The following is a 20,535-nucleotide window of genomic DNA, read 5'->3' on the forward strand; positions in this document are numbered from 1 at the left end:
GGAACAAAGGGCTCATTTGCGACGCAGACATTCTTTTACCTGATGTCCCCCGCTAATCACCAGTAATAATCAGCGTGGTCTGTTCACATCCAACTTCTCAGCGCACCGCCAATAAGGGAAATTGCCTGGAGTATTAATGGATCAGAAATATGCGAAGAAGGCTCCCAGGCATATCCAGAGACTTAGCGATGGTACACATGTCCATTTGCTTGAGACTGAGCAGGCAGGAAGACTTGATCGACTATTTGTCGGCTTGCAACAGTATATACTCGGACTTCGAATCTTCAAGTGGCGATCAATGCCGTCTGGAGTCGCGAACGAATCTAGTGCAACCAATTGCTTCAGGGAAAAGTATGGGGCCTGTGAAGATATCATCCACTATGGATCTTCTACCTCCGTGAGACTCCATTGTCGGAAAAAGACGTATACCCAGGCGAAACAACTCTACGCCGTCAAAGTTTTCCATCACTACTCGGAATGGACAATTAGTGATGCGCTCCGATTAGCTCTGCGCACAGTATCCTACCTTAACCATCCAAATATCGTTCGGGTGCTGGAACTTCTTGATGACGACAGAGGAGAGTTCTGCATAGTAATGGAATACTGTGGTGCAGGTGACCTTCACTCGATGATTGCCACGTCAGGAAAGCTCGATGATACTGAAGCCGATTGCTTTTTCAAACAACTTATGCTGGCAATCTCCTATATACATGACAACGGTATCACCCACCAAAACCTGAATCCTAAAGACGTCCTTCTTACTGTCCACGGGGCGGTTAAAGTTACTCATTTTACGTGGGCTCAAGAAAGTATGCAGAGAGGAACAGGCTACCCACTAGCATCTCCTCACTCGCTTCCATACATGCCCCTAGAAGCGATATCTGCGCAGTCCTCTGATCCGCGCGCTGCAGATGTTTGGGCGGCAGCGCTGATTTACATGACCATGAAAACTGGCCACTTGCTTTGGAACAGAGCCAATGAGCAGGATAAAGAATATAAAAAGTATCTCTCCACGCGCATAGATGAGAATGGGTATCCTCCAATTCAAAGGTTATCTAAAGTGAGTGTACTCCAACTTCCGTTTCACCAGCAATTATTTGGGACTAAGTGTTCACGCTAAGGTACAATGCTCCTACGTGATCTACGCGATGCTGCACCCTGAGCCATCACGTCGACTCTCTGCAGACGAGGTCCTTCGTTCCGAATGGGTCAGCAGGGTTATTGTATGTGATGCGGGAAGCTCTGGAAAGTAGTATATTGGGCGCTCCTCGAAGTCGTATTCGACGACCGACTTGCTTCCCCAATAACCCAGAAGCACAGTAACTATTAATTACAGATGGTGATACAGGGGGCAGGCTTTCGGAAAATCATGTTAGCCTTCGAAGTGCAGGCTTTGCAGATGGAAAGGATGGAAGCCGTCGTCTTCTATCGGCCTTGTTACGGCGACTACAAGCATTAGGCATTGCAGTTGGAAAGTAATACTGTTAGTATTCTCTTTGAACTTGTTGGCCAGCATCCGTACTTTGAGCGCAATATGGTGAATACTGGGCCCGAGAGGTCTAGAAGTTTCGCGGGGAATCTCTTCCTTGACACTATCAGCGACAATGATATCCAGAGGGTTAAGGACGCGGACAAATCAGTACTAGTGGATAATGCAATGCACAAGATAATGGTGGCTAAGCTTTATGCACAGATTCTGGTAGACCTTGGACGTGTTGAATGGTGAGGGGGAGTATTTGAATTGTGCCATAGTTTTCTGATGCAATGCTCTCTAGTCTACTGGTGCGGGGCTTCTTTCTCCTGTCCTATCCTGCTTTGTGTAGAGCGGCGGTTTGGTAGACTTAAAAACAGGTGTAATCATCTTTTGGCGGATTGCAAAAGTCACCTTTCAACGCCAGCTGATCAGCGAAGGCACTAGACCATGAGTTGGCCCTTGGGGTCTTTCTGCGCTGCCCAAAGAACCTTTTGCACCACAGAGTACAAAAGCTTCATTGGTATACTCCCATCGGCCCCCGCCTGGGGTCGCTCCGTCTTGCCTTAGGGCATCCCCTCGTTGCCTTGGGGCAAGATACTCTTCCCACTGGGGCAGAGTTTCTCTGCCCCGATGCAGTTCTGTCATTATGCACTGCCTTGGGTAGGTTCATAACACAGAACTGATGTGCCATGGTTGTTGACTGCCACGGCCCAAAGACTGGCTTCATGTGTACCATGGATCTCGAGGGGTCTAGTTATTTTGGTTTGTCAATTTTTATATCCGATAAATTAACTTGGCATTTAGTTAAGCTTTGTTTAAAGACTGGGTATCCTTTTGCCGCTACCCTACCACCTATCAGAAACCATTTTAATGTGTTTGCCTACGCTCTTTTATCTGGATCTCGGCAAGCCACCAAAAATGACGCGTCAGTAAAACTATTAAAAGGATACTCGGCCTTTCTGTACGCCGCATTGACTCTTTCATAAGTTATTATCTCCTCATCAAGATAATCCACATTTGATTGCCCATAAGTTTATACATGCTAAAGTCCAGGCGGATTCACATTCCCCTGTTCCAAGAATTATAACATGTGTTGTAATATTACACAGCGTGTCTCTCTACGCATAGAGAACACACTCAGTGACGGCAGACTTCGGATTCAAAACTTGGCTCTGCATTGGTATGTCTACTTCTACTATACATTATAAAAAAGTTTATCCTAGCTAACTTCTATTCAACAAGGGGTGAACCATATAAAAAGGGGGACACGCCATGCCTTATCTCTGCTGAAGAGGTGAATAAGATAGTGATTCTCCCACACGAACATGTGGATGTCTCATTCTGTGGAAGTGCTGTACATGGGATTGGGGTTGAAGGCACATTGGACATCTATCACGAGGGGAAGGCCCTTATTGCCTCTATATACTGGAACGCCCCTTACAGCCAGCAGGGGAATGAGCTCAAGGTCGCCAATTTCGATCCTGAACATTATGCAGTAATTTCAGGGTCAATCCCTTTTAAAGGGATCTTGGGAGACGCTGTGGTCACGATTACGGAGGCTCAGAAGGATTGTACATCAATTGTATAGCTTCAACATTGCATGAACCAACTTCGTTGTTTTCTCCAGTCCTGCATCATCGCCCCAGGCGAGCCGTCTACATTAATAATATCTACCTGCTCGGGCGCTAGAACATGTCTGACATGGTTCCGGAGTCCTCTTGGCCAAGTTGGAGTCCCCCAATGCCGCACCTTAAGCCGTATCTCGTGGGGTACTCCAACATTATCTCGCACATAAGCTACCTGTTGCTGGGGAAAAGGAGTTTTGGGAGAATCATCAACTGTCTCTTGAAAATAAGTAGAGCCGTAGTAGCTGTTAGTATAGTCATATAGAATGGATGAAGTCAAGTTTCTGATCACTGCTTCTTCTCCCCCATAGAGCATGATAGATTATCTCTAGCTTGGCCAATGGTGCATCGAGGAAGATATCTGTCACCGTGCTGTTTGGTATAATATCTTGGAATGGCGCAACGCTCGAGCCAACAACAGTCACAGGGCTCCATAGCACATCAACACCGTTAAATCGTCTTAGGTATCCCCTTTCACAGAGAGGAGCTAGTCGCTCCTGGATACATCTCAGAGTACTGTGCCGGCCCGTCTTGGAGTCTACGAGGAGAACCAAGGTCTGAGACGGATGGTTCGCAAACACACCAGCAAGGTCCCGGCCACCCAATTGCACCAGATGCAACCTACTCGAAGGAATAATACGTTTTCCAAGTATATCCAATAGCGGGTCCAGGTATAGATTCCTTGGGGTGAAAGCAGGGTGTAGGGTGAACCGATTGTGTCAGACGAGAAGATCGTCCTCCGAGAGCCAGATATCCGCCTCGACACTAACACAGCCTGCTTTGATAGCAGAGTACAACGGGACAGGGCGCGTGTAATCGTCATGAGAGTGACACCCAACAGGGACGGCATGGTGGGTGACCCAGTAAGAGGACGGCCAAGCTTCTCTTTCGGGGAAGACCCAAGCATCCAGACAAGCATTAAGGTCGTCGCTAAAGAGGTAGATCAGGCCTGTTAAGTGAAAGTATTTGGAAAATCCCCTATAAAAACATTATCCATTCCCTTGCCCCTGTTGTTGAAGGACTTGTCTTTCTTAATATATCCAGATTAGATACCACAAGGGTTGCTTGATTGTTGGGCACATAGTTACCTGCCATGACCACGGATGCTTATCGCATGCATCATGAAAACACTCCTAGAAGGTCTTGTTGTTGACATTAAACACCTCCACAATAGTTACAGTCTGCGCATTATTCTACGGGGCAAATATTCTACCTCCTCGAATTGTAGTAATAAGGCCCTGGCAGGATCATTCGGTGCTTGTTCTTCAGTGAGTACTTCCAAATGGTTTATCTCCAGTAATGACCTTCCCTCCTCACAGGCAAGCTCGAATGGGAAAGTTAATACCATTTCTCCAACGGGAAGGAACTGATAAACAGCCGTGAAGAAGGCAGTGTATTTATAAATAACCGAGGCTACTGGTCATCCATGTTATATATACCTAACTTGTGCGGTAGTGAATGTCTTCTAGTAGTTATGACGTAAGTAAACCTTTTTTCCTTCCTCAGGTGAGAGGGAAATCTTCCGGCAGTGGCGAACTATGGGCCGCGTAACCACATACCAGATCCGGAAATTGCCAACCATGGAGAAGCAGCGGCCAGGTGGCACCACGTAGAGCCAACGCGCGATCACGTCCTTAAATCCTGCGGAGGCTTAATTCCATTGGCAAACCTAAATAAACATTGATGCCTATGGGTACTTGCAGAGGTATTTAAGTAACTTTTTTCTGCCCATATGCCCAATGTCGGAGTTGATAATAAAATGCTATGGGCTGTTTTAACCTCCGAATTGCAACCTTGGTTATTAATTACCTTTACTCCTTCGTCGTGAACCATAGCGTATCCAGCATCTGCTGAATATTCCCACCAACGCTGAGGCCTGCAACGCTGCGATGAGAAATTTCCGCGCATACCTTACCTTGCCTGGCTTAGGAGGCATCACCACAAGAGGTGGCAGAACATATGATGAAGAGGGTCTTGATTGGAAGTCTAGCTTTTGGCACAGCCGGCGACGGAAATTTCTATTACATTCCTGGACAAGGAAGACCGTCATGCTCTTGCTTTGTGGAGACCTGATGGTTATCGGGCTACTGCTCCACACCATTAAACCCCTCATCAGCCTAATGTACCACAACAAACAACTCTTCACGCCTCAAACTGGCCTGCCTGGCCTTAAAACCTCGGACACCTGGGGCCAGATAAATCAATCAAACGAGATACCACGAATCCTTCACCAAACAACTGCTACGGAGGTGATTCCAGATGATTGGGTCGAGCCACAAAGGAGTTGCAAGGACGCGTATTTAGATTTTGAGTATAAAGTAAGACCCCTTCCATGTATAAATTTCATTTAGCTCTTTCAGCAATGCTTCACTATGAAGCAACCAATATCGCAAACTGCTAACTCGTATTCCTAGCTATGGACTGATGATTCAGCGCGCAACTTTCTCGTGGTTGAATATCCTTGGTTTGTGGATATCTGGGATAGCTATGCTTTTCCAATCCAACGTGCAGACGCTATTCGATATTTTGTTTTGTACCACTATGGCGGCCTTTACCTCGACATGGACACGTGGTGCAATAAGACTATCCCTGTTCACGCAATTGAATCAGGGACAGTGATACACCATGCCCTTTTTAAACCAACATTACCCACTGGTATAACCAATGACTTTATGATGGCGACTGCGAAACATCCAGTATATGAAGCAGCAATTGCCAAACTGCCAACCTTTCATGCCATGACCAAGTTTTGGGCTCGACTGCAACCTTACTGCGCTATTATGATATCTACGGGACCCCTGTTTTTGACATTAGTAGTGAAGGATTACTTACTTAAGCAGCCCTCACTCCCATCACCAACAATATGGGTTATCGATACGACCGAACTGGGACAATATATTACCGATCTTGAAAGCGCAACCTGGCATCAATCAGATGCAAGGATATTCATGTGGCTTAGTGATAAACCATTTGTATGGTTTAGCGCGGGAGTGCTAGTCCTTGTGACTGTTTTATATGTTCTGAATTCTATGTTTATAATGGTCTCTAAACATCAGTGGTGGAAGGTTCCATATCCTGGCCTTAAACTCACCAAAGCAACATAAGCAGATCAGGCCCTGTACACAACAAGATATAGTTCTTCAATAAAGAGGATCTAAATATATGTTCTATTTTAATATGTAGAAGACAACTAGATAACTGGCCAAGGAGTTTACTTTACTTAAAGTATTAATAACTACACCTGATGCTAGTGATTCAGCATATTTCTTCCAGGCCTTATTAATCTGACTTTATTCAGGCTCGTTTTATAGGAATCAATATACTCTGGATAGGTCCTTCTTTGCGCTCTACTGATATATAAGATCTTCTGGGCGATTACATAAAGTCCTATCGGTATGGGACATGCGACAAAGACAAATGGCCCTAGCACATGCTTCCAGGAAGAGCTGGCATTCTGTTGGTATCTGAAGCTAGACACTAGCTGGCAACTCCTCCATTGATCAGCATTTACATGAAAACGCCCCTAGTATATCGGAAACTTGACAACATCAACGCCCATACGCCGCTATCACAAGTGTACTCCACCCCATGCTCTCGAGGTTCGAACAAATTGACTTGATAAGAGAGGGGAAAAAAACTCTCCTCCGAAAGCCATGGCCTTGTATTTGGAAATCAAACAGGTAGGCCTAGCACGTAATGGTGCTGTAGTGATATCAAGCCGGAGGCTTGGAAGCATCGGTCTTGATGCTACCCCAAAAGCCAGAGTTGTCTCCGTAGGTGTACCTAGAACTAGGATAGGTATTCTCAATATAAGCAGACTTAACATGCATGGTAAATGGACCAGCAGCATAATCAGTGCGTCCACCAGCCCATGAGATAGTTCCAGGAGCATTGTCAGAGTCACCACCTGCCCATATTCCAAGTCTCAAGCGCATGGGTGTCTGGGGAAAGCGGCTCCCACTATTAGCCTCGGCATAAGTCAGAGTGCGATGAACAACGCCATCAATGGACCAGTTGATAGCCTTGGGTGACCAGTCAATAGTATAGGTATGGAAGACCTGCTGGGGCGTAGCGACAGCCTCGTCGGTACCATGGTTATAGCTCGAATTATCTCCCTTGCCGAAGTAGTTGGTCTGGATTTGACTTGTGTCACCTCCAAGCGCTTCCTGAAAAATAGAAATTTGGGAGTTTGACTTTAGCTGTAGACACAAAGTATGCGAAGGATAATACCAGAAAGTGAACAAACAACTTACCCAGTCAACTTCATCAAGAACATCCGACTGCAAAACAATGCTACTCACAATTCCAATACCGGCTGAAGCTCTTAACAAAACCTCAGCCTTGCCGAAGAAGACGTAAAAGTCCGTCTCAATGGTAGGCGAATCTCCCTTCTTTGCAATAGTGAACTCGGCACCGTCAGAACCACAGCTAATGTTACCACTGATGTTAACCCAACCAGCCAATGAAGATCTACCCCGCGTAAAATCTGAACTGAAGCTATCGCGGTTCAAGCCCACGTCTGGAGGACAACGCTCTGCATGCCATGTTAGTTGCTTGCAATTGTACCCTCTGAAGCATGCTTACCCTTTAGCGGACTGCACTTGGTCGCTGCCTGTGAGAGGCTGAGGCTAGCCAATGCCAAGTTTAACAGCGCGACAATATGTATAGGATACATGATAATGTCTGGGTTAAAAGAAGAGAATTGAGTAAGAATAAGGAAATGCAAAAGATATCTTAGTTGAATGAAAGGTGGGCTCACGAAAAGTATTCTGACATTAAATAGGATTTGCTATTTTCGACAAGATATAGAATATCGAGGTCCTAAAAATAACGTGGTTGTTGATGTCATGACTACTACTTGGCTCAACCTAGTCTTAGCTCGGTGCACGCTAAGCAATGCTTGGCCATACACAAGCCTTTGGGGTCTCCACCAGCGCCCCGCCATCACTTGTGCGGCCGACAGTGGTTGGAAACGTCGTTGATTGGCTTTGGCTTTCAAGGTTTTGGAGGACACATGGAAAGAGAGCATCTCCATTTACGGTATTGCGGCTGCCTGGGCCAGAGACGCGATGGTACTTCAAAGCGGACAGCTGGCGCGGTATTAGAGATTCCCAGGCTGCCTGCTTTCCTCAACTTGTCTTTGTTTCTCCCAATTGAACGGTAAACCGTGATGCCTTTGGGTGCTGCTTTTCTTGCCTTGGCAGGCTTCGCCGCCGGTGCTGCAATCATGACGACTGAGCCTTCGATCGCTTCTACCAGATCTGGCTGGAGAATGTTGTAGGTATTTGATGTGCCACTTTTCATCGTAACACGGGACTAAATTACATACCTTACCATGCAGGACTATCACAACGCTGCTAGGGATCCTAACCAAAAGTGGCTCGCCAGCAAGGGTATCACCCTGACCAACTACTACGGTACTGGCCATCCCTCTCAGCCCAACTACATCGCCGCTGCTAGTGGTGATAACTATGGAATGGACAATGGTAATTATTGATCGACCCTCTTCTTGTCGCTTTTCAAGAAGGCTAACAATTGTCGTAGATTATTTCCACAATATTCCCGCTAATGTCTCCACGGTAGCCGACCTGCTCAACATGAAGGGCATTTCGTGGGGAACATACCAAGAGCACATGCCCTACCCTGGTTTCCAAGGCTTCAACTACTCCAACCAGGAGACCTATGCCAATGACTACATGCGCAAGCACAATCCACTGGTTTCCTTTGATTCCATCTCTAACAACGACACTGCGTTAAGCCTGATAATGAACTTTACCTCGTTCTACAATGACCTTCACAACAATGTTCTCCCACAATGGGCTTTTATTACCCCTAGTACATCACCCCTACTTCCCTACTCTCACCTTCTATCTTTTAACAATTCAAAAACAGACATGACCAACGACGGCCACGACACAAACATCACCTACAGCTCCAAATGGCTCCGCGGCTTCGTATCCAACCTCATGAACAACACCTACTTCTGGAACAACACGCTCCTCCTCCTCACCTTCGACGAGACCACAACCAACGAAGCCGACAAGCGCAACCGAGTCTTTAGCATCCTCCTTGGCGGCGCCGTCCCATTAAACCTTACAGGATCAAAGGATTCCACCGTCTACACGCACTACAGCACGATCGCCTCTGTCTCCGCAAACTGGGGGCTGCCCTCGCTGGGTCGCTGGGACTGCGGAGCGAATATCTTCAAGCTTGTCGCGGACAAGATCGGGTATACAAATTGGGAGGTTAATAATAGGGACCTTTATATCAACGTCTCGCTGCCAGGTCCCCTCTCTAAGGGCCGTTACGCAGACTATCGCAAGGCCTGGCCGGTTCCTGTGACGGATAAGATGTGCGCCGCTGGCAATGGTGTGCTGAAGGCTATTGTTGATGCGTATGGTGGGCAAAAGCCGACGTACAACTACTCTGCGCCGTTCCCCTATGATGCACTGTTCGGGTTGAATGTGGGAACTGCGTATACGAGGAATGGGACGACATATGTCTCGGGCGTTAATGCGTCGGGAACTGCAGGGGTTTCACAACGCTTCTAATGGCTCAAGTGGTACTTCTTTGTTGTATGAGCAGAATACTCCTAGTGCTGCGGCCTCAGTTCTCAGGGTTTTGGGCGTCACCACTATTTTCGGAATCCTAGCAGGCGTTGTAGTCTTTCTCTGACATACTTTTTCAATCCCCGCTGAGTCGCTGGGAATACACCGTGTATACAATGAACTCTTTATACCATTTAACCTCATTACCAATGCACCTATCCATCCAGATAACCTCACTTCTTGATCTTTTACGTGACCTCTTCCACACGTTCTTAATGCGGCTTGCCGTACGATCCGGGATATATATTTTCATGAAGCTAAAAGCTTGGATACGCAAGACAACACTAACCCCGCTTAAGGATTAGAATGATCCTTGCAAAATGCAATGGCTCAGAGGACAAGCTGAGCTTCCCTTTAGCCAGATCATTCAACGCGTCCAGGAGCGTAAACTGGAAGGCAGCGGTGGATAGTCCACTAGCAACACCATGGAAAAAGTCTCCTTCGAGGCTAAAATATAGGTATTCTTCCTCTTCTTTGCTCTGCGCGTGTATGGCGGCATTGGTAATAGAATCCTGGAGAACGTTGTGTTATCCCACAATATTATTTTGGCATGTGGCTTGTCAAGGATAACTTATTTCTTGAAATAAAGTTCATTACAGCCTAAAGTGAAAGACTACTTGATGTGGTAGTTACAACAGGTGATGTTTCTTTAGTAGACACAATCCTGAGCCTCAGAGCCCAAGTGACGGACCAGAGCCTGACTGGGGCAGTATACTGGATTGTGAAGCGGCGTACGTACTATACGACCGCAAGGGAAGAAGGCAAGAAGATTCGATCATCAAGTTTGGCAAAATGGGAATATGAAGGGAGAGGAAAGTTGATGGAACTTTGCCCCACAGTTCGGCTAAACGGGATCAGAGAAGCGATTGGCGAATAATAGGAAACCTGGATATTATTTGCGGGGGATATAGACTACCAGGTCATGTTTACGTCTTTACGTATAGGAAAGCCAGTCCAGAGATCAATCCCCCCCAAAGTGAGTTTCCCAAGCTTGTTTGGAAACAAGTTCAGCGGAAACACTATTGGATGGTGATCGTTATTCTTGAAATAAGCTAACACATGCTCTTCACCTCGAGTGCCAGCTCCTACAAAAACAACAAACCGCCCAGCCTTATCAATCTGAGCGATCACACGCGTCCAGACATAATATTCCTTCAAAGGCCATGTAAATTCGGATTATGGTTTGGACCATGATGGGGCCTTTTAGGCAGCAACGATTTCTTGTATTGTCTGTGGCTCTGCCAAACTACGAGAGCCAATCGCTGATTAAAGTTTATCGACCCTTACTGCTGGATCTTTTGTTAGTTTATTACCATGGACGGGTCAGGTCGCACGTGTGTTGCTAGCAGCTGCCCTACTTGATTAAGTATCCCAGGTAGATATTTACATTCATCAACACGAGCCGCAAGCCCTGCGTGTACAGCCCCTGAGATAAAGAGCTTAAATCCACTCATAACATGGCTATCCGCTTCAGGGGTCATGACGCAAAGTGTCTCGTTTACACGCTGATTTTTACTTTTCACGCTATACCACCCTGCATAACCTAAAGATGGCAAATATCTACAATGGGCTAGCGCGGGCATAGGGAGAATACCACTGGAGCCCGCTCGTGGCAGTGAGCTTTTCTAGGCATTTGCTTCGGGCCGCCCATGTGCTCTAGGCGTGTTGATCTAGTCTGCTGTTTGAACCATCCTGCGCTGCATCATGATTTGTGCGGCAATATCTCGAGCGTGTTACCGTCAACCTGGGTGATTGGCTAACATGGTTGGATACCCTTCGGGGCAGAAGATCCAGGTTTCTTCAACCTCCAGATGGAGGAAGGAGCTACGTCAAGCATGGGCGAGCTCCCCGCTCTAATCATGCTAATGGCCACAACAAGTCCTCACGTGTTCAATGATCATGGTCTGCCGCGGAGGCTTATCAGCCTGTTCTTGAGCTGCCAGTGGGTTCAACTCACGGCTCGGCCAGCTGGGTGTCCGACCCATAGGGGTGTGAGTGCTGAGCGCGGCTTGTTCAGGGAATTCTCCCATGGGCTGGAACTACCCCTGTAGCTCGTCTAAGCAAACTCAAACGTAGAAACATGTAGTATGCAATTGCTCCCGAAAAAGTAATCTCACCGCCGCTACTCCGCTCACTCTGCAAGATTCCGTCGGGAGGTGCAGGCATGAGAGCAGCGGACAGCCGCTCCACCCGCCGGTCCCAAGCCTAACGCAGCCAACCCCTTACATTGCCCCAATGCCCGTAGCCATCTGATGTACTCGATATCTGTCAAACTGCTGGAGTCGCCTTACTCGGATTGGACGATTCGCAATATGTATGTAGCCTCCGCCAAGCGGTAGGAACGTGGATACAGCGACTGGTTGGTAGCTTAGAGGCCGTCCCATAAAGCTGCTGCAGTCCTACAGTGACGGCCTGCTGTACTACAGTGACATATGCAGTTGCCGGCCATGGACCTCTACGTCCTCTTTCAGTTTAGCTTTTCCTTCCTTCCTCGAGCATTTAACTGAGTACTCATGCACTTGGATTGGCAATAAACCAGACCTCTGACATTCCACAACTCATTGTTCCAAGCCTCCGTCCCAATTCACCGCCTAAAACCTAGGAACTTTCACCATCATGCGCATCCTTCAAACACTCTCCCTCCTCTTCCTCGCGCTTCCGCTAGCGACCGCCCAAAGGCCTTAGACCCCCTGCTCCGGGGCCGGGTATGATTGCAATGTGACCTCGTGGGGCGGCCTCGTTATGGTCTGCAACGGAAGGTACTGGGAGGTTGCCGCTTCGTGTGGAAGGTGTCGGTGTGCTTGGCGACCTAATGACCCAACGCCGAGCTGTGAGGTTTGTTAGGTTGATTTTGCTTCGAGGTATGTTATGTCTGGCGTTTGTTGGCCAACGGAGTTGCGCGGACTGACCAGGTTGTGGATGTAGGTATTTTGGGTTAGGTAGATCGCGTTGGTGGTTCCTGCGACAAGATCTTCTACGGGTGTTCGCGGAAACGGGGGTCAGGTCTGAGGGAGCTATATCGCATTCGGGGGTGGAATACTGATCATGGTTTGGATTTGTGAGATCGAGTTCTCCTGTATCGAGTCACTTGTCATGTGAACCTTAGTTATTGGGGCCCCGCAATGGCACCAGGACCTGAACGAGTGGAGCTATTTATGATCGGGACCCCCGTGGGCGAGACTCGAGCGGCAGATTTCACCCTTCGATGATAGTAATCGTTCCATAGAGCTAATTGAGCATGGTGTGCGGACTTCCAACCATGGCAATCCCATCTAGTCCAGTCGAAAGAAGGCAGCAGTGTCAATGCAAAACGGGGGAATGGTACAATTCTGCTAACCCTGGTCGACTCGTAACGTAAGATCCTAAAATCATCTGCATTGGAGATTGGCCATGCCACTCCCAGCGACCCTGTTCTTAGGCTCCTCTATCGCATCGCCGCACACTCGGCATCGGTAAATCCGGTTGGTATCTGTCGCGAAAGAGCGAGAGTGAGGAGTGAGCCTTGTGAAGGGTTCAACGCTCCGAGTTGTCGACCGAACTGGCCTTTGACAGAGCGCGCTACGGCTCCAGGAGAGAACTCAGGCATAGTCAATGATGGTGTATGCATATGTGTAGGAACGATGAAGCTATCCAGCTAGGGAATCGATAGATATAGCTAAATAACCTGAAAAAAGAGATGTGTGCTAGAACCTTCCGTGGAAGACAAAGGAGCGATAAGCGGGGCTTCCAACAGCCTTTGGCGCCCAAAGACTGTAGAGTAATAGTAGACTGGCCAAGGTACACTTTGAAAGTCTACATGGCATACGCGTGGGAGCTGGCGGGTTGCTGAAAAATATGTGGGTGTCGTTCGGCATTCCACAAGAAGCCTGTGGACCAGCTTCCCTTTGCACGACATACCAGACAGATTCAGACCAACCTCCGTGCAATATCTCTTTACTCCGCACTTTGCCCGACGCCCATGTCGATCACTTGGATTATGCGGGGAACTCGGGAGGGCGGCGCAATCTACCCCGGACTTGCGCCGGCGTGCATCAGCAACGGAGTGGACAGATACTGGTCTTTAGTGCAGATGGAGTCACAAAAGGAGAATAGGGTTCCATTCGGGATCATCCATCTATTTTCATTGCCACCTCGATCATGTGTTGTCTCCTCTCCGGCAATTTAACCGTGTCGATTCTCCGGTTCTCCACTCTCCCCCACATCCAAGCCCGTCTCCCCCGCCTTTCCAACTTGTTGCTCGGGGATGTCGGATGGAAGAAAATATCATGAGGTGCAGAGACCACTACTCATGCCCAGGGTCAATCTACGCACCTTGCTCATCCCTAGCCTGCATAGCGCTCTAACATCTACGTCAGTGGGTGACAACGGCATTGTTCCCCTGACACATTGGTGGCCTTGGTGAAGATATAAATATGCCCTACTGTTCCGCTCTTTCTAGTATCCATATGTGAACACATCCTACCCCGATACTTGGCTTACCATACCGACCATGAAGCTCCCCTTGGTCGCCCGTCTGTTAGGGCTTCTCCTCCCAGCCACAGCCCAGCTAAACACACCCTTCACGGTCTCTGGACGATGGATCCTTGACTCAACTGAATCCCCAGTGACATTTGCCGGAGTCAACTGGCCGGGTGCCGGCGAGACCATGATCCCTGAGGGCCTGCAATACGCCTCGATCGAGTCCACCCTGTCGAAGATAAAATCCATTGGAATGAACGTCATCAGACTCACGTTTCCCATCGAACTCGTCGACGATATATACGACAAGGGCCACGACACAACCGTCCTCGACTCGTTCATTAATGCACTCGGAGACACCAATGGTACAGCCGTCTTTGAACAAATCAGTGCTAATAACCCGGATATCACGAATACAACTACCAGACTAGAGGTTTTCGACCTCGTCGCCGCCGAATGCGCCCGCCAGGGCATCTACGTGCACCTCGACAACCACATCTCCAAGGCAATGTGGTGCTGCTCCGGCACAGATGGCAACGCTTGGTTCGGCGATGAATATTTTGACGTTGCCAACTGGAAGCGTGGTCTTGCGTATATGGCTGCGCATGCGGCCTCATGGGACGCATTCACCTCGATCGGGTTGCGCAATGAGCTCCGGACTCCCAACACCGAGAACGCGGAGTACCCCTATAACTGGGCAACATGGTATGATGAGGTGGTGGACGCAGCTGACGTCGTGCACGCCGCGAACCCGGACGCGCTGATCTTCCTATCCGGCCTTAATTACGACACAACCCTCGCTCCCATCCCAACCGGTGCCGATCTCGGCGACGGCCAGACGTTCAACCTCTCGGATTTCAGCTACGCCAATCGCCTTGTCCTGGAGCTACACAACTACAACACCGGCGCGACGAACTGCGGGGACCTTTCGGGAGCCCTTTGGAACGGCGGGTTCAAGGCCCTCGATACCGACAATGAGGATATTGTGAACGTCATGCCCGTCGTCTTGACCGAGTTTGGCTTCGCGCAGGATGATACCACCTGGCAGAGCGTGTATGCGTCGTGTCTCCGAGAGTGGATCCCTGAGCAGCAGGCGGGGTGGATGGTGTGGACGATTAGCGGGAGTTACTATATTCGGTCTGGGGTGCAGGATTTTGATGATACTTGGGGTATGTCCATCCTCGCTCCCTCTCTCGCACCTCACAGCAGGGTTTGCGCCTACCAACCTTGAATACTGATGCTTTGCTCGTTAGGAATCCTCGACCACACGTGGTCCGAGTGGAGGAACGAAGATGCGATTGAACAGGGGCTCCGAGTCATGGTGGATGCGTCGCTTTCTCAGTAGCGTTGGTCTGGTCCCAGACGGCGATGCATGGTCGAAAGAGCCACGATTGGGTTGCAGGTTTTGTTTTGTTGGTAGGGGTCCATGAACACAAGACCGCAGCTCTGGGGACATAAGGGGTTGCTGGAGCATGAGGTCCACGTCCTTGTTCGATTTGGATGCTCGGTAGCCGAATCAATACAGCCACTAGTTCTACATAACTCCCTTCTTAAGAACGCTCTCAAGGCTCTAGAATGATGTGTCTAGTACAGTATAGGAGAATGAAAATAGCCTCACTACGCCTGATAGTCCCTCGTGGCATGCTCTATTAATGTCTATAAGGCGGGTATCATAGCCCATGAGATGCGACTAATCTCTAGTAGTTAGCCCGTCAGCGCCCTCTAGTACCAGGGCATGCTAAAGACGTGCATAAAGGACATGCTAATGAATATAGCTTAAGTAATTCATTCTATCTACTATGTTATTATTCTCCCTTAATATACCACGGGGTGGAAGATCCGCGTGTCTAGTAGCAGCCAAGTGCTGGCTACTATCAATGTACTTCTTGGAATTGAGCGAGAGCTTATCGCCAACTGAGTATGGTACCGGGCACAAGAGCCTAGGTTGCCGCGGATCGCTCTGGAAGCTACCCACGGTGGTCCTGGCCCAATATGAACCAAAGAATGGATTGACGGCAGGTCAAAACTAGGTAGAGGAGGATGTGCGGTGAAGGGGGAAACAAGCGGGGATTTTTGCTTAACCATGGCTGCACTAGAAACCAGGATACCAGAGAATACAACTTGGGTTTCGCCATACCCATCCCCCCCCCTTGCTCTTCGGCTGGACCTGCCAAGAAAACAGGCAGTAGGAAGTATTGATACAAGATTAACTCTCCTGTGTGTCTTGGGCTGGAGCACGCCCGTTGGTCCCTTATTTAGTGTGAACCTGTGATAGGGGAGCCCATGGGATTCCGTATATACTGCGGTACTGTATTTATAGCCTTGTTATCATTATCTGCCATGGAGCGAGTCCACAAGGAATGTGTGCAGGTTGATGCTGGCTATGCTTCCCACAGCTCGATGTTGGAATCCCTACTCAGACAAGTATGGAATAACAAGGGCACGGATGCCCAGTTTCAAGTCCTGAAGAATAAAACGACAATCCGACCGGCTTGAATCTGACCCCTTGGGCAGAACATCAGCTGAAGCTCGACACCCTCCCCCTCCCCGGAGACGCAATGCGCCGACTCGTATTGCGTGCTTGGCTCCGTGAATTCCAATGTTTGGGGGTAAGAGATCACGGAGGGCTCTACCGAGTAGTCGCAAGCCTGCACTCCGTTATTGGCATCTATAATCCCTGAGAAACCCTACGCCATACTTTGACCAGGGGTTCTGGCTGATTCCTCAGGTCTGGCTAACCTAGATACTGCATCCTTGGGTACCCCCATGCTTAAGGCAAATTATTATGCTAGTAGGCCATGGATAATAGTAAACAACAAGGACTTTATTCTATAGTAAAGGATTTTAGGTTATTATACCAAAGACGACATACAGCCAACAACCAGGCAATCCAGGGTGGTAGACCAGAACAAGAGTGCATAGAGTGGAATCATCCGATATACTACAGATACATCCCCAGTGGCCTTGAGAATTCCCCTGAGCGCGGCCAATTCATCCATGCCATCCACAAAAGACCAGAACAATCCAAACCAGTCAGAAATACCAACAGTAAACCCCCAAATCCAACAAAACCGCCGCACCCCCACCAAGCAACAACGCCGGCGTCAGCGGCAGCGACCCATCAAGATACCCCCAGAGACAAGCAAGAACATCCATCGCATCAACAGCCATCCCCGCGATGAGCGCGCCCTGCGTGGCGCTCCAGACTCTATTCCGGGGGCCCTGGCGCGCCGAGGCGGGTTTTGCATCGCGGGCGTCCGCGGCGGTCGTCGTCGGATTCGAGGACCGGCTCAGGCTTGTGTATAGCAGCGCGCCAATGACGATATCGCGCGCCCCAGCCATGCGGCAGCCGATTGCGGCTTCGGGGCTGAATGGCATGCGGGAGAGGGCTGCCAAGGGACCGGGGATTGTGAGGAAGCCGAGGCCGAAGGCTATGCGGGAGAGGGCGAGGAGGGACTGCATTTTGGGAATTTGTGAGCTTGGAACTCCGAAGCGAGGGAGTCCAGGATTATGTGTTTTGTGGGTTCCAGGTGTATGCTGTTGAGAACTTGAGAATAAATTGGTGTTGTGCAGTTGGTGTTGCGCGGGTTGGTTGATATACCAGTAGCATAACGTTATGCTCGCCCTGATTACGATATGGCAGCGCAGATGGCTCAGAGTCATTGCGTTATTCCGCATTGCATGACTGTCCTCTTTTTTAAAAAACCTTTTTTTTTTTTTTTTTTTTTTTTACTTTCTGTTTGGTCTGGAGTGTGCTTTTCAGGTCACCCAGATTTCATGGCGTGGGGAGCGGGCAGAAACATCAGGATGGGTTTCGTGGCTCGCATGATATCCTAATACACACAAAAACTGGCATTTTCCCGGTTCCAGTACGGTATTCTCCCAGCCCTGGAGCTAGATGGAAAAGATAGTCATGAGCGTTGTGTTGATTTCAGGTACCATCGGAGAGGAGGCCAATTGAGCAAGTAAATGTAGCTACACTTTCCATAATTGAACTTTTCCCAACACCTCATCCGAACGATACAGCAAGACCACCCCCTACGACCGACCCAGCCTCGCCTTGTCCAGTATTTGCGCATGATCCAACCCATGCGTGCTCCCCCTCTCCATAATCCTCTCACGCACCCACTCCCCGCGCGGCCTCATCACGGCCCTGAACGGCTTCGGCAGCGTCACAAACCCTTCCGTACAATCCATATCATCCACCTTGTGTCTCCTCCCCGTCTCCTCATCCACAACACCCGCATCAACATCAAAAGCCCAGAGCATCCGCGCCATTTGTATAAAGAGTTGGTTCCGGGCAATGAGGCGTCCTGTGCAGACCCGTCGACCGAAACCGAAGCCCGTGTGTGGGAGGTCTTTTAGGGCGGAGACGTTGAAGCCGCAGGTGTCGATTTGGGGTTCGGTGGGGGGGTTCTCGACGAGCCAGCGCTCGGGGATGAATGAGTCGACGTTTTCGCCAAAGACGGATTCGTCGCGCGTGATGGCGAAGGCGTTGGGGAGGACGGTCGAGTTTGCGGGAATGTAGTAGCCCATGTATTCGTCTTGGACTTTGGTGAAGTGGGGGACGCCCGAGACGACGACGGGGCGCCAGCGGAGGGTTTCGCTTGCTATTTGTTGTTAGTAAGAGGTTCTTGGTTCATTGAGATATCAAGGGGTACATACCGATCGCATCGATATAGGCCAGCTTGGGACGGTCTTCAAAGGTAGGCATGCGATCTCTTCCAACAACCTCATCAAGCAGCTTCTGCGCCTTCTTCGCCCATGTCGCGCCAGAGGTGAGCCACGCAACCATAAACCAGTCCAGCGCAACGGTCGACGTATCCAACCCCGCATCAGCGAGAATCCCCAGGTCAAATGCGAGCTCCTCCTCTGGCATAGTAACAGCCTCGGGCGAATCCTTCATATACTTAGCAAAGTTCCAACTGCGGTTACTCAACCCCTTCCTGAGGTTCCCAACATGCAGCTGTCGCTCAAGCTCATACAACTCCTCGCCCTCCTTCTTCCACGGGGCCAGGAACTTGGGCAGATAATTCAGGGACGGGAACGAATCGACGATATAAGCGCCAACCTGGCCCGTGCGCGCGAATTCGGCCTGCACCTTCTTCCCATCCATCAGCTCCTTCTCGTACCCCGTCTGCAGGCGATATCCATAGTTCAGACAGTAGATCGTGCTCGCCATCGCGCGCTCAAAGTGGTGATGAAAGTCGACGCCCTTTTCACCAAACTTGTCCCACTCGCCCAGCACGTCGAACAGGAGTTGCTGGGACTCGAGGTCTTGCAGTGGGCGATAGTTGCTCGCGGCGCGGAGGGTGAGCAGGGGCGCCTCCATGCGCTGGTGGAGCTTGTACCGCTCATCGTATGGGCGAATGAGCATGTGCATGCCCTTGGTCACCAGCTCGCCGGCCATGACCATGCGCGGGCGATCAGAGTAGCGGCCGCTTCGGCGGTTCAGGAGGTCGTGTGCGGCTTGATGGGTGGAGAGGATGATGAGGGGTTGGCCGGCCATGCTAAAGTGCATGACGGGCCCGTATTGCTTGCTGAGGTGGTAGAGGTGCAGCCATTGGAGGCTTTTGGGAAGCTGGTGGATGTTTCCGATCAAGGGGGCTGGCTTGGGGCCTGGAGGGAGGGGCAGCGACGGGCTCTTGAACAGTGATCGGAGCAGCCAGGTGATTGCGACCGCGCAAAGCGCTGCCAGGAGGAGGGTCTTGACGTCCGCGATCATTTTCTGGGGGATGAAAAGAAGACGCGCGCAAACCGCGAGGGCAGGAACGGACCAGGCCTCGTCGTTTTAAATGCAGACCCCAGTGTGTGTGCCATGTGGTGCCAGCGTGACTCGAACGGTCCAAGCGCAAACACCGCGCAATTGACCAATGGCTGCAGAGGCGGGGAAATCAGGAATCCGTGACGGCTCATTGGGATTCTCTCGGGGGCTCCTTTTTCATCGGAAGGCAGCTCCTAGCGTCCTGCACCTGCGAAACTACCGGACAGCCTCGTTCTTTTCTTAGTGGGGGGGACGACCCGCGCCGCTTCTACGGAGTAGGCTCGGGTGGCGGTTGCCGTACCAGGGGAGACAAGGCGGATATTGGTGGACATTGGACTGGGAAGCTCCTCAGGTCACTTGCCACAAGTTACTGGTCGTACAGCTACAGAAACAGCCGAAAGTGGACGAAATGACTGGCTGCCAAATCCTGCAATGCTACGTTGTGTCAAGTTTTGAAGAGGAAAATGCGCTGCTGTTTTAATATCATGTTGGAGTAAGTTCGAGCCTTGGCCGCCCCCATAGCGCCACAACCCGCTTTTGGCAAAGATACATCAGCGTTGCGATTGGTTGGGTGAGTGGAGAGCCCCATCGGGCCGGTCGGTGTCA

The 20,535-nt window shown here is 49.9% G+C and overlaps 8 protein-coding genes across 8 annotated transcripts; 5 read left to right on the forward strand and 3 right to left on the reverse strand.

Annotated features, from left to right (window-relative positions):
- Nucleotides 1-136: 136 nt before the first annotated feature.
- On the forward strand, nt 137-1,253 carry BJX68DRAFT_253087 (kinase-like domain-containing protein; the record flags this gene model as incomplete). The annotated part of the gene is made up of 2 exons (XM_071042662.1): nt 137-1,060; nt 1,122-1,253. 2 exons carry the CDS (start codon nt 137-139, stop codon nt 1,251-1,253), a joined length of 1,056 nt encoding a protein of 351 aa, XP_070903143.1.
- Nucleotides 1,254-2,460: 1,207 nt separating this feature from the next.
- BJX68DRAFT_229193 (aegerolysin type hemolysin) lies at nt 2,461-3,074 on the forward strand. Its single transcript, XM_071038981.1, has 2 exons — nt 2,461-2,654; nt 2,717-3,074. The coding sequence occupies exons 1-2, from the start codon at nt 2,563-2,565 to the stop codon at nt 3,060-3,062; spliced, it is 438 nt and encodes a 145-aa protein (XP_070903144.1). The 5' UTR covers nt 2,461-2,562; the 3' UTR covers nt 3,063-3,074.
- Nucleotides 3,075-4,853: 1,779 nt separating this feature from the next.
- BJX68DRAFT_229194 (nucleotide-diphospho-sugar transferase) lies at nt 4,854-6,252 on the forward strand. Its single transcript, XM_071038982.1, has 2 exons — nt 4,854-5,417; nt 5,514-6,252. Exons 1-2 carry the CDS (start codon nt 4,989-4,991, stop codon nt 6,201-6,203), a joined length of 1,119 nt encoding a protein of 372 aa, XP_070903145.1. The 5' UTR covers nt 4,854-4,988; the 3' UTR covers nt 6,204-6,252.
- Nucleotides 6,253-6,812: 560 nt separating this feature from the next.
- On the reverse strand, nt 6,813-7,774 carry BJX68DRAFT_278799 (glycoside hydrolase family 16 protein; the record flags this gene model as incomplete). The annotated part of the gene is made up of 3 exons (XM_071048606.1): nt 6,813-7,265; nt 7,353-7,633; nt 7,684-7,774. 3 exons carry the CDS (start codon nt 7,772-7,774, stop codon nt 6,813-6,815), a joined length of 825 nt encoding a protein of 274 aa, XP_070903146.1.
- Nucleotides 7,775-8,434: 660 nt separating this feature from the next.
- Nucleotides 8,435-9,650, forward strand: BJX68DRAFT_263176 (acid phosphatase PHOa; the record flags this gene model as incomplete). Its single annotated transcript, XM_071044623.1, has 3 exons — nt 8,435-8,585; nt 8,644-8,934; nt 8,992-9,650. 3 exons carry the CDS (start codon nt 8,435-8,437, stop codon nt 9,648-9,650), a joined length of 1,101 nt encoding a protein of 366 aa, XP_070903147.1.
- A 4,546-nt stretch (nt 9,651-14,196) lies between these two features.
- BJX68DRAFT_263177 (cellulase family protein) lies at nt 14,197-15,510 on the forward strand (the record flags this gene model as incomplete). The annotated part of the gene is made up of 2 exons (XM_071044624.1): nt 14,197-15,334; nt 15,419-15,510. 2 exons carry the CDS (start codon nt 14,197-14,199, stop codon nt 15,508-15,510), a joined length of 1,230 nt encoding a protein of 409 aa, XP_070903148.1.
- A 1,688-nt stretch (nt 15,511-17,198) lies between these two features.
- BJX68DRAFT_263178 (uncharacterized protein) lies at nt 17,199-17,627 on the reverse strand (the record flags this gene model as incomplete). The annotated part of the gene is made up of 1 exon (XM_071044625.1): nt 17,199-17,627. One exon carries the CDS (start codon nt 17,625-17,627, stop codon nt 17,199-17,201), a length of 429 nt encoding a protein of 142 aa, XP_070903149.1.
- A 397-nt stretch (nt 17,628-18,024) lies between these two features.
- Nucleotides 18,025-20,061, reverse strand: BJX68DRAFT_229195 (cytochrome P450). Its single transcript, XM_071038983.1, has 2 exons — nt 18,831-20,061; nt 18,025-18,775 (listed from the first exon to the last, which is right to left on the reverse strand). Exons 1-2 carry the CDS (start codon nt 19,888-19,890, stop codon nt 18,204-18,206), a joined length of 1,632 nt encoding a protein of 543 aa, XP_070903150.1. The 5' UTR covers nt 19,891-20,061; the 3' UTR covers nt 18,025-18,203.
- Nucleotides 20,062-20,535: the final 474 nt, after the last annotated feature.

Source organism: Aspergillus pseudodeflectus (genome assembly GCF_044049435.1).
Source record: "Aspergillus pseudodeflectus strain CBS 756.74 chromosome Unknown BJX68scaffold_6, whole genome shotgun sequence".
NCBI lineage: Eukaryota > Fungi > Ascomycota > Eurotiomycetes > Eurotiales > Aspergillaceae > Aspergillus > Aspergillus pseudodeflectus.